The sequence below is a fragment of the Microtus oregoni genome, unplaced genomic scaffold (genome assembly GCF_018167655.1).
Source record: "Microtus oregoni isolate MIOR12 unplaced genomic scaffold, Mior012 000036F_ref0000092, whole genome shotgun sequence".
NCBI lineage: Eukaryota > Metazoa > Chordata > Mammalia > Rodentia > Cricetidae > Microtus > Microtus oregoni.
The window spans coordinates 10,799,679-10,815,057 of record NW_024543095.1 but is presented as its reverse complement, the minus strand read 5'-3'; the positions used below and the strand labels follow the sequence as shown (position 1 = coordinate 10,815,057).

The window sequence follows — 15,379 nt, the reverse complement described above, 5'->3', positions numbered from 1 at the left end:
TCTACAGAGCTAGTTCCAGGACAGGCTCCAAAGCCACAGAGAAACCCTGTCTCGAAAAACCAAAAAACAAAAAAAACAAAAAACAAAACCGCAAACAAATTTAATTTTTAAAAAATGTACGTGTTTCTGTGTGGTATATGAATAATATGCCTGTGGAAACCAGAAGAGGATGTCAGATCTCCTGGAGCTGGAGTTAAAGGCAGTTGAACCACCTGACGTAGTATGGGAACTAAACTTGGATTCTCTGGAAGAGCAACAAATACTCTCTCTTTTTTTTTTTTTTGGTTTTTCGAGACAGGGTTTCTCTGTGGTTTTGGAGCCTGTCCTGGAACTAGCTCTTGTAGATCAGGCTGGTCTCGAACTCACAGAGATCCGCCCGCCTCTGCCTCCCAAGTGCTGGGATTAAAGGCGTGCGCCACCACCGCCCGGCTCTTTCTCTCTTTTTTAAAACAGGGTCTCTCTATGCAGTTCTGGCTGTCTTGAAACTCAGGCTGGCCTCAAACACACAGAGATCTGCCTGTCTCTGCCTCCCGAGAGCTGGAATCAAAGTCGTGGCCACCACTGCCCAGTGAGAATGGATTTCTAAAAGTTGTCCTATGACCTCCACATGCACAGCACGCATGTACACACACACGTACATACACTCAAGCATGCATGAGCACAGACAGACACACAAAGACACACACACACACACATAAGCACACAAAGCAAATGAAATTTTTTAAAAAATTAAGGAAGCCTATACATGTGTAAGTTTAAGAAAAAAGGGCTGGAGAGGGGGCTCAGAGGTTAAGACTGACTGCTCCTCCAGAAGTTCTGAGTTCAATTCCCAGCAAGCACACGGAGGTTCACAACCATCTTTAATGAGATCTGGTGCCCTCTTCTGGCCTGCAGGCATACATGCAGACAGAAAACTGTATTCAAAAAAAAAAAAAAAAAAAGTCCGGTGGTGGTGGTGGCACACGCCTTTAGTCCCAGCACTTGGGAGGCAGAGGCAGGCTGATCTATGTGAGTTTGAGGCCAGCCTGGGCTACAGAGTGAGTTCCAGGACAGGCTCCATAGCTACTGAGAAACCCTGCCTTGAAAAACCAAAAAAAAAAAAAAAAAAAAAAAACTTGAAGAAAAAAAAAATCCCCAAATGGAAAGTTTTAGGAATGAAATGTTTGAAATAGAATGTTTTTGCCTGGCCGCCTAGATTTTTGACCTTTAGAGAAAGTGCACAATGGAAATATTTTTATTATCCGCAGCTAAGTGCGATTTTTATCCAGGGAAAGGGCTTCCTGACCCCGAGTTTCCACATTCCCAGAAACCTCCCATCCTTAGTATTTCTTGTACTATCTCTAGTCCTGTCAGCACATAACGTTCATTAAAAGAAAAGTGAGATATAAATAGAAAAAGCACATTATCTCCAAGCTAAATTATTCATTTACTGTTGAGATCAAATAGAGAATAAAGCATCAAGTTCAACAATGCTGCTCATGTTACTGTATTAAAACTTCCGGCCCCAAACTTCAGTGGCTCCAAAAAAGCCTCGTCTCCCTTCACAATCATTCTCTAGACATCCACAGATGGAAGGATGCTATCTGCTCCCCGAGGGCAGTTCAAATCCCACCACCCCCATCGCTATGCACCTGCTCACTTCCACAGCCCACTGCCCATCTACCCGCTGCACTGCAGGATCCTATACCAGTTCCGGAAGGGGCAGGCCGTTCTTGGAACCTCAGGAATCTAAGCCCGTTAGGTTCTCTGGTGCACAGAAGGGACTCCCTCCACTAAAGGACATTGCTGTCATTGTAGTGTGTCGCTCGGAAGTTTTGTCTGTTGGAAACTTGGTGTTTGAGGTAGAGCACCTGATGGGTGGTTAGGACGAGATGACGTCATGATAGCAAGCACAGCCCCCGCCCCATGCTGGTTTCAGTGGCTTTATAATAAGAGGAAGAAAGACCTGAGCTGTCACGATTATTCTAAGAGACCTCCTCCATGTCAGCACGAAGCAAAGGGAGAAAGAGCTGGCATCTGAGACAAAGCCAAAGGCTGGTGCCATGCTCTTGAGAACTGGCATCTGAGACAAAACCAAAGGCTGGTGCCATGCTCTTGAGAGCCGGCATCTGAGACAAAGCCAAAGGCTGGTGCCATGCTCTTGAGAGCCAGCATCTGAGACAAAGCCAAAGGCTGGTGCCATGCTCATGAACTCCCAGTTGCCAGGAACGTGAGCTAATTTAGACCTCTCTTAACAAACTACCTGGTTGGTATAACCAGTTGTACCAATATAAATGTTCAGAGGCAGGGTTAAGGGGATGTATTTCAGCTGGCAGAGTGACTACCTGGCATGCACGAGGCTCTGGGTTAAGTCCCCATCACCAGATAAAACTGGCAATTCCTGGGCTGCAGAGACAGCTGAGCAGCTAAGAGTGCTGGGCACTCTTGCACCGTATCCAAGTTTGTTTCCTAGGTCCCGCATCTTGCAGCTCACAACTGCCAGTAACTGTAGCTCCAAGAACCCAACACCCTCTCGGGCCTCCCTTAGGCACACACGCACATTCACACACGCATGCACACGTACACACACGGATGCACACTCACACAACGCACACACACACAAACACGCACACACACACACACACATGCACACTCTCACACAAATAGATAATAAATCTTTAAAAAACAAACAAATTAGCAATCCCAGAAATAAGAACTAGAGAAAGGAGGATCAAAAATTCAAGATTATTCTTAGCCACACAGCCAGTTCAAGGCCATCATGGGATACGTGAGATCCTGTCAGGAAAAAAAGAAAGAAAAGAAAAGAAAATGTAGGGAGGCAGACAGATATGCACTTACTATTTGTGTTTGTAAAGGGAATATGTGTTTGTGTCAATGAATAACACAGAAAATACAGAGGAATAGAAAGAGGAACAAGCTAGAACAAGTTGCTGTTTTGAGGCCTCTCTGAAGATCCCTGTCCCAACCAAGGCTGGGTCCAGCTTCCTCTGGGTTGAGGTTTGCTCACTCACAGACCTGGCATCTTCTGGAAATCCTCAGCCCTAACAGTGGTGGACCTGACACTTCCCTCTACGGTCTGCTCTTCCCAGTGTGAGCAGCACCTCGCCAAGGAAAGGGAACCAACAAGGTAGTCTGGTTCTAGGACAGGAAGCTGCTGACAGAAGTGGGGGGAAACAGAGGGCAACCAACTTCCTTCAGCAGAGAAGAAACGGCAGCTTTGAACCGCCCGCCACCCACGTTCTCCTCCTGCTAGCGTCTAGAAAGTAACTGAAGCTGCATGACCCAAAGGAAAGTTACCTTGGAGGCTTTCTTCCTCGCAGCCCAGAACAGTCATAGAGTCACTGAGCTGAGCCACCGAGGGGCTGGGAAGCACAAGGCAGGGACTGGTCCATCACCGGGAAGCTGCTTGGTCCACATGCCTTCCTGATCGTGTTTCCCAGGGATTTGGGAGTGCTGATTGAGAAAGGCAGGCCTGGGTATCCTACTAGGAGAAATGTAGCTTTGGGGGCCTCAGCGGTCACACTTGGTAATCATACATGGTTTTTACAGTACTAGAGAAAATAGGTGCAAATGCCGGTGCAGTAAGTCATAGAAATAATCATTAACCCGCGTTTCTGAAACCCAGCTCCCTGAGGCTAACACTGTGCAAGCCATGCTCTGTCTTTTGTCCAAGGCTGTCAAAGGCTGGAACCCACAACCTCTTCCTGGATCCCTCCACCACATGGGTGTTCCAGAGCCTGGGATTATGTCTGTCAAATACAGGCTTGCGGGGACTTTGGTGTGCCACGAGATGTGGCCCTGTCACATGCTCAACTCACCTTGTCAAACCCTCTGAAGCCTCCATGGAGACTGTTGGGCTCTCTGTTGATGGGCAGGTGGTACTCCTTCCCATCCACCGTGAATCTTCCTTTGGCAATTCGGTTGGCTACCCTCCCAACCACTGCTCCAAAGTAGGGCTGCTTCTGCAGGTAACCTGCACAGACAGACAGGGCATAAAACCATTATTTTTGTTTTGTTTTGGTTTTTGAGATATGGTTTCTTTGTATAACAGCCATAGCTGCCCTGGAACTAGCTCTTGTAGACCAGGTTGGCCTCAAATTTACAGAGATCTGCCTGCCTCTGCCTCCCAAGTGCTGGGATTAAAGGCATGTGCCACCACCACCTGGCTACATACACCTTTTTTTTTTTAACTTCAAGAATACCACACAATTAACAAACAGAAGAAGATTTTATACAAATGAATTCTAAAGTGATTTTTTTTTAAAAAAGAGGGTTTTGATTTTTTTTTTTTTGAGACAGGGTTTCTCTGTGTAGCCCCAAACTCAGAGTCCTGGATGCTGGGATTAACGGTATACGTCACCACCAATTGCTTATCCTAAATTTTGAGATCTGCCCATCCCTAACATAGCTATCTACCATATTTCTCTCGATGGCTATAAAGTATCCTGATGAGAATAAAATATTATTGACTTCGGGGTAAGTACTATAAAAAGCAAAGTTGCTTTGAACATAAGCATATTATAGCGTTTCCCACTTCTTTATGTTCCTCTGTTCTTGGTTTACAACAGAAAATACTATGGATTTTTTGCAGGCAGTTTTTTGTTTTTTTGTCTTAACATGAGGAATACTGGTCTCCTTCCCTAAGGCGCTGTACAACCACCACCACTTCTGACCAACAGAGATAGGATTCAATCTTGTAAATTCCTTTTCCACAGCTGTAGGAGACTTTAGGGGTACAGACCCTGAGCTGATTAGGCCAGTTCCAGGTTCCCACTGCTCACCTGGCCCGGCAGGAGCTAAACATTAACCATTTTGCAAGCTCACTGTCCGGTTTCCTTCCTTGCTAACTCATGATGCTTCTGAGTTCCACCCCAAAGATTCAGTTAACAGTGACCGAGCAATTTCTAAGTCCTAGACACTTGCTGGGTGCTCTGTGTTTCACTCCTGTCATCCTTAGAACTTTGCGGAAGTGGAGATGCTCTTACTAACCCCATTTTACAGAGAAGTTAAAGGATTAGCCCCCAAACAACATCGAGCGATAAAACCCAGACTTGATCTTGAAAGTCTGGTTCCAGAGTTTGTGTTTCTATTTCTCTCTTTTTCAGGCAGGATCATGTGATACAGCCTAATTGGGCCTGTGATTCTTCTTTTTCTACCTCCTAACTGCCGGGATTATTGTATGGGTCACCACAGCCTCCCTACTCTCAAGCGTAACATCGCCAACCCGTTCTCCCTCAGTATCCCAGCAGAGGCCGCTCCACTCAGAACACACCCTCGTGAGACATCAGAATCCACAGATGTTCACATTCTCATCGAGGACAGTGAGGCATTTGCATATAATCTATGCATATTCTCCCGAATACTTTTTTTGGGGGGGTGCTGGGAATTGAACCCAGGTCCTCTGGAAGAGCAGCCAGTGCTCTTAACCGCTGAGCCATCTGTCCAGCTCCTCTCCCACATACTTTAACTCACAAATTACATATAATTCTTAAAACTTGTAAATATTACATGAATAATAGCTAGGCAACAACTAGAAAAGTCTAAACACCTTTAGTACAAATGCAATCCCCTCCCCCAAATATTCTTTCTTTTCTTGCTTTATTAATATTATTGTTTTATTTGTGTGTGTATGAGTGTGTGTGTGTGTGTCCAAGGAAGCCAAAAGAGGACCTTACAACTGCCTGGCGCTAGTCACAGGCAATTGTGAGCCATCCAATGTTGCTCTGGAAATTGAACTTGTGTCCTTTGAAGAAAAACAAATGTTCCCAGCTGCTGAGCCATCTCTCAATCCTCTCTGTCCGTCCTTCCTTCCTTCCTTCCTTCCTTCTTCCCTCCCTCCCTTCCTTGGCAGGACCTTACTCTGTACATGGTACAAGTCCTGCACTAGGCTCCCAAGTGCTGGCATTATAGAGACAGGGCACTGGGACTATCTCTCCCAAATGTTTCTAATACATGATTGGTGGAATTAACAGGTACTGAAGGAAAACTATATTTGGAATACACAGGTCATCCTGGTTGAGTGACCTTACCACCTCTCTGCCTGCTCTATTCTGTCTCCCACCTGCCTCCATTTCAGAAGCTGTGGCTTTAAAACCCATTATAGCAGTTAACCAAAAGAGTCTCAAAGACCCAAACAACCTCTTCTTTGTTTGGCTTCACGTGTATTTTGGCCAGAAAGGGAGTGATTCTCTTTGTACTCACCATAAAGGGTCATGGCTGACCCGTCAACAAGAGACAAACACACCAAATGTAATGGTCATACTCTGTGACACAGGAGCCTTCAGATCTAAACACTCAAAGACCTAAGGTGAGAAATCCATTTTTGTGCTTAGGTCTCAAAAAAGGTGGACATCTATGTAAAAATACAGCTTGATAAAACGGATATAATGCAATAGCAAGGAACTGAAGAGGAAACCCAGCAGGGCCTGTCTGTTAGATTCTGGCTGGCCTCTTTGGGCAGAACTCCCTTCTCTTAGGTTTGGGTAAGACCTTTTCTCTATAGTCAGTTAGGGAGAGTCAGCTAACTTAGAAAGATGGGAGAAATAATTACTTTTTTTTTCTATGTATTGTGGCTGGCTTTGGGGAAGAGGCTTCTGGTTCCTGAAAAAGAAGTCTGGTCTGAGGCAAGATTTGGTGGAGGATGATGAAGGAATAACAGGAGAACAGGAACTGGCCAGACACTGCATCTAAAAGCTTCACTTTGGGCTATCATTTTCTGAATCCCAGTTAGGCTAAAAAACATAAAAGAAAAACAATTTTTGACCTATCTCAAAAGAAAAAGGAGGAGGAGAGGAAGAAGAAAGAAGGAAGCCGGGTGGTGGAGGCACATGCCTTTAATCCCAGGCAGAGGCAGGTGGATCTCTGAGTTCAAGGCCAGCCTGGTCTACAAGAGCTAGTTCCAGGACAGGCACCAAAACTACAGAGAAATTCTGTCTTAACAAAAGGAAAAAAAAAAGAGGAGGAAGAGGAGGAGGAGAAGGGGGCTGGAGAGATGGCTCAGAGGTTAAGAGCACTGACTGCTCTTCCAGAGGTCCTAAATTCATTTCCCAGCAATCACATGGTGGCTCAAAGCTATCTATAATGAGATCTGGTGGGCCTGGAGGGATGGCTCAGCCATTAAAGGCTAGGCTCACAACCAAAAATATAAGAGTTCGGTTCCCAGCACCCACGGCTGTCCCTCCAGGTACAAAAAAAAAAAAAAAGAGAGAGATCTGGTACCCTCTTTGGGCTTGCAGGCATACATGGAGGCAGAATATTGTATACATAATAAATAAATCTTTCAAAAAGAAAAGAAAAGAAAAGAAAAGAAAGAGATGCTCAGAAGATGCACATCAAGAGCACTGGTGTGGCTGACAAGATGGCTCAGTGGACCAAGAGGCTTGCTACCAGGCCTAACCACCTGAGTTTAATCTCCAGATCCCACATGGTGCAAGGGGAGAACTGGCTCCCGAAGTTGTTCTCTGACCTCCACCATGCTCCCCCACCATAAATAAATAAATATATTTGAAGAAGAGGAGGAGGAGGAAGAAGAGGAAGAGGAGGAGGAGAGGAAGTGGTAAAGAAGAAACAGCAGCAGCAGAAGAAGAAATAAGAACAATAAATCCAAAACTTTGTTTGGTCTGAAACTGTTTGGCTGTATCTGTTTTTCAGAGAAACCTAATATACGCACATGGAGCCCCACTCCATACTGTGCCAGGTGTTAGCGCCGTGTGTGAGACAGCAAGGATCCTGCTCGTGAGTTTGTAAAAATCCCTTCCCTGGGGACCTCTTCTGACAACAGTGGCTGGGGCCCTGGAAAGAGACACACTTACCAATTCCTCAGTTTGGATGAATCTGTAGTTTCTAAGGACTAAAGCATAAGGACCAAGAAAATATTCTTCCTGGCTGTCTCTGGGAAGAAACCTTTTATAGAACAAACACATCAAGTGCCAAGAAGCCTTCCCATCAAATCAGGACTGTGAAAAATGACAAGCTCAGATCCTGAAGAGGACATGACTGAAAGGGGTTTGAATTGCAGAAAATATTGTTTATCATCAAAAGGTCAAAGTTCTGCAGTCTAGCTATGAATGCTTAGGGAGCCCAACTGCCAAGTTGCAAGTTTGTCCTGGTTCTGGAGTCAGAATAAATTACTAAATACTTAATGGTGTGGTGTGGGACACCCTTCTGTATGCTGTGAATCTGTTTGATTACTATTGGTTAACAAAGAAACTGCTTTGGCCTATGACAGGGCAGAATACAGCCAGGTGGAAAAACCAAACTGAATACAGGGAGAAAGAAGGTGGAGTCGAGGGAGGTGCAAGCAGCCACTGGAGAAGCAAGATGTAAGGTAACAAGCCACAAGCCTCATGGTAAAATATAAACTAATAGAAATGGGTTAATTTAAGTTGTAAGAACTAATTCATAATAAGCATGAGCTAATAGGCCAAACAGTATGTAATAATTATTAAGTTTCTGAGTGGTTGTTTTAAAAAACGGCTATGGGACCCGGCGGAACAAGAAACTTCCAGTTATAACGGTGGGACACAGCCTTTCTACCCCCATGCTACCCAATCAGACAGCCTACGACTTTGCCGGTCAGAAGGAAAATTACTCCCTGCTTCCTCCCAAAAGCTCCCCGTACTGAACTCCTGTCTTTTTTTTTATTATTTATTTTTATTAAAAATTTCCGCCTCCTCCCCGCCTCCCATTTCCCTTCCCCTTCCCCCTGAACTCCTGTCTTTAGACTGTAAGAAAACAACTGGAATTGATAGTCACTTTAATAATGCCACATACTGCCAGGTGGTGTTGGCGCACGTCTTTAATCTCAGCACTCAGGAGGCAGAGGGCGGATCTGTGAGTTTGAGGCCAGCCTGGTGGTTTACATGGGAGTTCTAGGACATCTAGCACTGTTACAGAGAAACCCTGTCTCGAAATAGAGATTTAAAAAAAAAAAAAAAGATGACAGATATCTCGTCGACACATTATCAGGATAACAAAAATTAACTAAATAAAAAGTCTAGCATAGTGAAAGAAGCTACTTAGGGATTAGGGACAAAAGAAGGACAAGAGATGACAATACTAACAGTTCTCTAGTTAGAGACTTTGCTCACATGGTCGGACATGGGCAGATACATACACTACAGGTCTGGAGACGTTAAACAACCTGCCAGAGATCACAGAGCTTTAACAAAGCATTGATTTAAATAAGGAGTTCTCAATGTTCCAACAAGGACAGCCTTGGGCATTTGCAGTATCTGTCTTTAACCAGGACTCATTTGCCTCCACTCCCTATTCAAAACCTAGGTTTTTTCTGTTTCTGTCCTGAAACAGGGTCTCAGGTATCCCAAACTAACTTTGATGACGATGACCTAGCAAACACCACCATGCCTTGTTTTTATGCAGCGGCAGAGATGGAATTCAAGTTGGTTTTTTTTTTTTTTTTGGTTTCGTTATGTTTGAGTCGGGGTTTCTCTGTGTAACCTCGGCTGTCCCGGAACCAGCTCTCTGTAGACCAGGTTTGCCTCAAAACCAGTTATTTGCTTGCTTCTGTCTCCTAAGTGCTGGGATTAAAGTCGTGTGCCACCATGGAATTCAAGTCTTTAAAGCTACATGCATGTTGGGCAAGCATTTTAGCAACTGGGCTACATTCCCAGCCCTTGGCCCCCGGCACTGTTTGTTCATCACCGGTCACATGCTCTACCATTGAACTACATCCCCAGACTTCAAAGCATCAAGGGTATTTTTTCATTCTTTCATAGTAACAGCTGGTTATTTGGTAGTAACTGGGGTTGGGGGCAACGAAAGGAAAGGCGTCTCATTGATTGCACGTATGGGTAGGATGTTTATACCTGTGGCTTATAAGCAAATATTCTTTTTTTTAATTTTTTAATTTATTTATTTATTAAAGATTTCTGTCTCTTCCCCGCCACCAGCTCCCATTTCCCTCCCCCTCCCCCAATTAGGTCCCCCCCCCCTCAGCCCGAAAAGCAATCAGGGTTCCCTGCCCTGTGGGAAGTCCAAGGAACCCCCACCTCCATCCAGGTCTAGTAAGCTGAGCATCCAAACTGCCTAGGCTCCCACAAAGTCAGTGTGTGCAGTAGGATCAGAAACCCATTGCCATTGTTCTTGAGTTCTCAGTAGTCCTCATTGTCCACTATGTTCAGAGAGTCCGGTTTTATCCCAGGCTTTTCCAGACCCAGGCCAGCTGGTCTTGGTGAGTTCCCAGTAGAACATCCCCATTGTCTAAGTGTGTGGGTGCACCCCTCACGGTCCTGAGTTCCTTGCTTGTGCTCTCTCTCCTTCTATAAGCAAATATTCTTATCACAGGCTTTGAGAGAAGTCATAATGACTATTGGGGGGGGGGTCACACAAGATGATAAGAAAGCAGAGCAAAAACCCACAGGAGACATTCCTGATTTTATTTTTCAGGCTACAACTAAAAGATCATATATAATTTCCCTCTTTAGAATTCTACAGAAGAAATATCTCATTTTCCCAGAGAGAAATTGAGCCATTCTGACCTCTGGTCATAGCTGCCAGCCTAGCAGTTTATGTAACAATCTATCTGGGAGACAGGCAGTTACAAAAGGGACATGGTTCACAGAATTATCAATGTTTGGCCTTCCTCATAGCTCAAAACAGTTCTGAGACAAGGCAAATTCTTTCACTTCAGATTACTTGCTCAGCTTGTTTATGTAAATTTATACACTCAAATTTAGAAAATTAAACTACAATTATTCATTTACTTATTTGTGTGTGTGTGTGTTTTCAGGGACTGCACGTGCACCTATGAAGGTCGGAGGACAAGTCAGTTCTCTCCTTCTACCATGTGGGTCCTGGGAATCAATTTCAGATTGTCACAGTTGGCAGCAAGCACCTTTACCCAGTGAGCCATTGGTTCTATTATCAGGGTCTTACTAGGTAGCACTGGCTCTCCTAGAATTTGCTATGTAGATCAGATGCCACCAAACCCACTCTAAATGTTCTGTTTTGTTTTGTTTGACACATGGTTTCTCTGTGTAACAGCCATAGTTGTCCCGGGACTCGCTTTGTAGACCAGGCTGGCCTCAAACTCCCAGAGACCCCCCTGACTCTGCCTCTTGAGGCATTTTATACTTTTACAATTGAGATAATATACTTCCTATTGTGGCATGAGCTAATGCCCATCTTCAACAACACAAAAAGATTCTATGAAAACCTGAAAAACAGAACTTTATAAGGGGAACTAGGTTTCCTTTGCCATAATCTTGAAGGCGGCTAACATCTCAGAAAGCCTTACTTAATAATCTACAAGTGTTTTCCTTTCAATTTCTCTTTTGAAAATAGCTTCCCTTTCATTTTAAAATAATTCAGTATTTTATAGCACAGGAATGAAAATGTCCATCTTGACAGATACAGCACCAAGAATATTTTAAAAGTTCTGGTTTGGTGAAGCTGTGATGTATATTGATAAGAAAGTGCTACAGACCGCGGTTCTCAGCCTTCCTGACCCTTTAATACAGTTCCTCATGTTGTGGTGACCCCCAGCCATAAAATTATGTCGTTGCTACTTCATAACTGTAATTTTGCTACTGTTATAAATCCTAATGCAAATATCTGATATTCGACCCAAAGGGGTGGTGAGGCACATGCTGAGAACCACCGCTTTAGAGCTTTCTCAAGCAAGCGACCTGCTGGGTAACTCTAATGCCCTTTGTCTAGAGCTTTTCTGAATAGGTGACGATAATTCCTTCACTGAGCCTCCAATAGGCACCCCAAACTATGATGAATAGCCTCACGACTGGTACTTCCAGGCCTGTAAAGAGACTGGTGCCCCTGGGTGGGATGTCATCTCGACTCCCATTTCTCATGGATTCCCAAGAAATCTTGTGATCTTATTTCAGGCCCGAGGACTCTCACCTCAGAACTACGGCGCGAGGATGGTTGTGTGTCTCTATGGGGTGGATGGGGTGGTGGGTGTCCATCCGTCCGTCCGCCCGTCCCCCCCCCCCCCCCCCCCCCCCCCCCCCCCGCGCGCGCGCACGGTGATGTGGCAGACAGACATAAGAGCAGGTATCACCCACCACCTCTAATGCTCAGACTGGCTCTGGAATTCTCCGTATCAGATTCGCCCTTCACTCTACTGTAATCTCTGTGATTTTATTTCAGCTCAGAAAAAGGCTGTGCTACCACAGAGAGGAGTGACTCAGCAAACCGGCTCTAAAAGCCTCCTCCCTTCAATCGCTGGACCTCTCGCCTTCCTACTTTGGGGATGTCTGGACACAGAATGAGGAATCGGGGTGGGGGGGGGGGGCGCCTTCTCCAAGTCTCCGCACTTTCCCACCAGTCTGTCCCTTGCAACAGCCTCAACTAAATTATCAAGGAAATTCTGGTTGGGGAAACATCCAAACAAAAACCTGTTACGGAGGTTCCAGGGCAATAAAGACATAAAGACAGCCAGAGGTGATCCAACAGGAGCCTCAGCAATACTCTGACAAGGCATTTTAGCAGAAAGATGGGGAACACATCTATTTTTGCTTAAGGGGCAAATAAAAAATAAATAAATAAAACAGGGTTTTCCTGTTGACCCCAAAACCAAGAGCCAAATTAAACATCTGAAGAACCAAGTGGGTACAAAGACGTGCCGAAAGGAAAACCTCAGACCTCCTCTTGCGGTACAAACTCCGTCTACACCCACCACCTAGCAGAGTAGATTCTCTTTGCATTTGCCAATTTTACTTTGTTTTCTGTCTGGTTATGTGCAATGCTAAGGCAGGACAAGATGTACACTTGCCCGCTGCAACCAACCTGCCATCCACTGACTTCACTTTGGGCTAAAATCTGCTCCCAGCTAAATTGCAAGTTGAGGGTGATCCCGGTCTATCTTGTTGGGTGCGTCCACTGCATTAACAGTTTTAACTGCATGAGTTAAATTAAAACTCGTGCATGGATTAAGATAAAACTGCTGGCTCTTGCCTGTGATCCCAACACTTGAGAAGTGGAGGCAGGATGATCGGGAGCTCCAGGCTAGCCTTAGCTACATAGTGACTTAGGGGCCAGCTAGGGCAGCATGAGACCCCGTCCAAAACATAAAAAGGCATGATTCGAATTGCCCAACAGATCCGAAAGATAATGTCCATGTCTTAGGAGGCCTTAGACTAGTGGCTTTACCCCTTCCATTAAGAATATGTTCCTGAGCAAATGGAGGCACTGTGCCCCACACTGACACAGTAGCCAAGCGCTCGGGTGAGTGTACACCAGACCTGTATTCTGAGGCATTTCTGCCCAAGCAGGTCTCAAAGAAAATCCGATGGGGGTGTGGGTAGTAGTAACAGACGCTTGGATTTTGCTTCCTCAAAAAAACCACAAGGAAGTTAAAGGCTGCACACCACCCTGTGGCCCACCCACAGTTCGAAGATCACTCTAAGGAGTTTGGTCTCCTTCAGCTGACTTCCTCGTGAACCGTGACTAGTCCGACTGTCTAGGGGAGGCCAAGTCCTACAGTTATATGCATTCGATCCGGGTTTTTTTTTTTTTTTTTCAACCACACAATCCCATTAGCCGCTACCATTAGTCTATTCACGCGCTTCCAAGTTAGACTGCCCCAAGCTTGGGAACCTCAAGTCCCGGACCCGGGATACACAGTTAGGAGTGTGTGCGGGCCTGGGGCCGTTTGGCAGCCCTGGGCAAGACGCGACCCACCTTCCAACTCGGCAAAGCCGAGCACCACGTCTGAGGCTTTCCCCTGCCTGTCTTTGACATGCAGAGCTGTGATGGTGCAGCCCCAGGAGATGATGTCCACACTCAGCTGGTCTGACCGAAGCTGGAACTTCTCCACTGTCCCTCCCCCCGAGGGCAGCTCTCCAAACACGGCTCTGGTCACCGAAACCATGGGGAAAGTTCGGGGCGCGCAGCTACTCCCTGCTGTTCAAACTCTAGCCTTGCTCGCGTTTGGGATGATAAAACTTCCCAGGAGAAGGGGAGGGATCCAGTTTAACTCCTCCCCTTTATTGCCTGGATTTTAGCCGAGCACCCCTCGGGAGTGGGAGGGGAAATGCCTGAAGCCTTTTAAAAACTTTCCTTTGCCTGAGGTACCTGAGAGGTAAACTTTCCAGTCACGCTTGCAGGTTTTTTCCTTCGCTAATCCTAGCTGCAGTGCATGTCGGGAAAGGTAGTCTTTAAGAAATTTGCAATTGCATTTTGGGGCATGTAGTTTACACCAAAGCAACTATTTATTTTGCGCAGGCGCGCGGTCAAAAGACAATCTCAGGTTTCTTCTTTGCCTAGAAGGCTCCGACGAATCACCTCAGGTGGGCAGGCTCGGAGGCCGCTCCTTTACTCACTAAGCCTTGCTGCCCATCCGCACGTAGTCTTTCTAAACCCCAATATCCCTGTTCCTCTGCATACCTTCATAAGATGCTCTGAGCATAGCTGGTTGACCTTTAATACTGGTTATTAATATTGGGACAATAAGACAGATCCCGAGGGAATTCTGGTAACTCTTCGGGGTGCACGAAGTAGTGTGGTGCAGTGGTGATTTAGAGATGGAGAAAGTTGTTGCAGACTCCTCTGCTGGCTGATAATCTGTCTTGGTTCTCCTTTTCTTTTTTGTTTCCTTTTTTTTTTTTTTTTTTTTGCTTTGTTTTTCTCTGTCTCAAGGGATTAAGCGCTCGTGAGATTGGGTCACCTTACTTTCAGTCTCCAGTTTAGGTAGGGCTCTCCTTATACATGTAATCCGATAGTCTCAGATTGTGTAGATGTCTGCCTCCTTTTGCTCCCAATGTTCAAACCTCCTTCAAGAAGGGATTAATGGTGCTTGTTTCAGAAGAACATGTATTTTTAAAAAAGGAATTAAGGGAGCATGTATTTATTGAAGTTCAGCTACCAGGTAAATCAGGTAAATGCAGGGTACTGTTTTTTTTTTTTTTCTTTGCAAGTAAGAAGACATACTTCGGTGTGTATAGTTTGAAGACTCTGAGGTCCTTAAATTATTATCTTGCTTTAGTGTGCCTCATAATTACTTGCCTGCAATTTCTGACTCTGGGAACCTAAGATAATAATCACAAATTATCTTTTTTTAAAATATTTATTTATTTATTATGTATACAATATTCTGTCTGTGTGTATGCCTGCAGGCCAGAAGTGGGCACCAGATATCATTACAGATGATCGTGAGCCACCATGTGGTTGCTGGGAATTGAACTCAGGACCTTTGGAAGAGCAGGCAGTGCTCTTAACCTCTGAGCCATCTCTCCAGCCCTTTTTTTAAAAAAAAATATTTAAATTATCTTAAATAAAAGATTTATTTATGTGCTGAGTGTTTTGCCTGCATGTATGTATGTGCAGCTCATTTGTGCTGGGTGCCCAGAGAGGTCAGAAGTGGGCACTGAATGCACGCAATTGGAGTTCTAAATGGTTTTGA

At 45.2% G+C, this 15,379-nt stretch overlaps 1 protein-coding gene across 1 annotated transcript in view; it reads right to left on the bottom strand.

The window, feature by feature from the left end:
* Galm (galactose mutarotase) overlaps nt 1–14,086 on the bottom strand; it is a 63,419-nt gene extending 49,333 nt beyond the window's left edge. Inside the window, exons 1-2 of the mRNA XM_041631328.1 lie at nt 13,660–14,086; nt 3,819–3,973 (exon numbers count right to left, since the gene is read on the bottom strand). Coding sequence (XP_041487262.1) covers nt 3,819–3,973; nt 13,660–13,849 — 345 coding nt within the window. The 5' untranslated portion in view covers nt 13,850–14,086. The remainder of the gene's footprint in view (nt 1–3,818; nt 3,974–13,659) is intronic.
* Nucleotides 14,087–15,379: the final 1,293 nt, after the last annotated feature.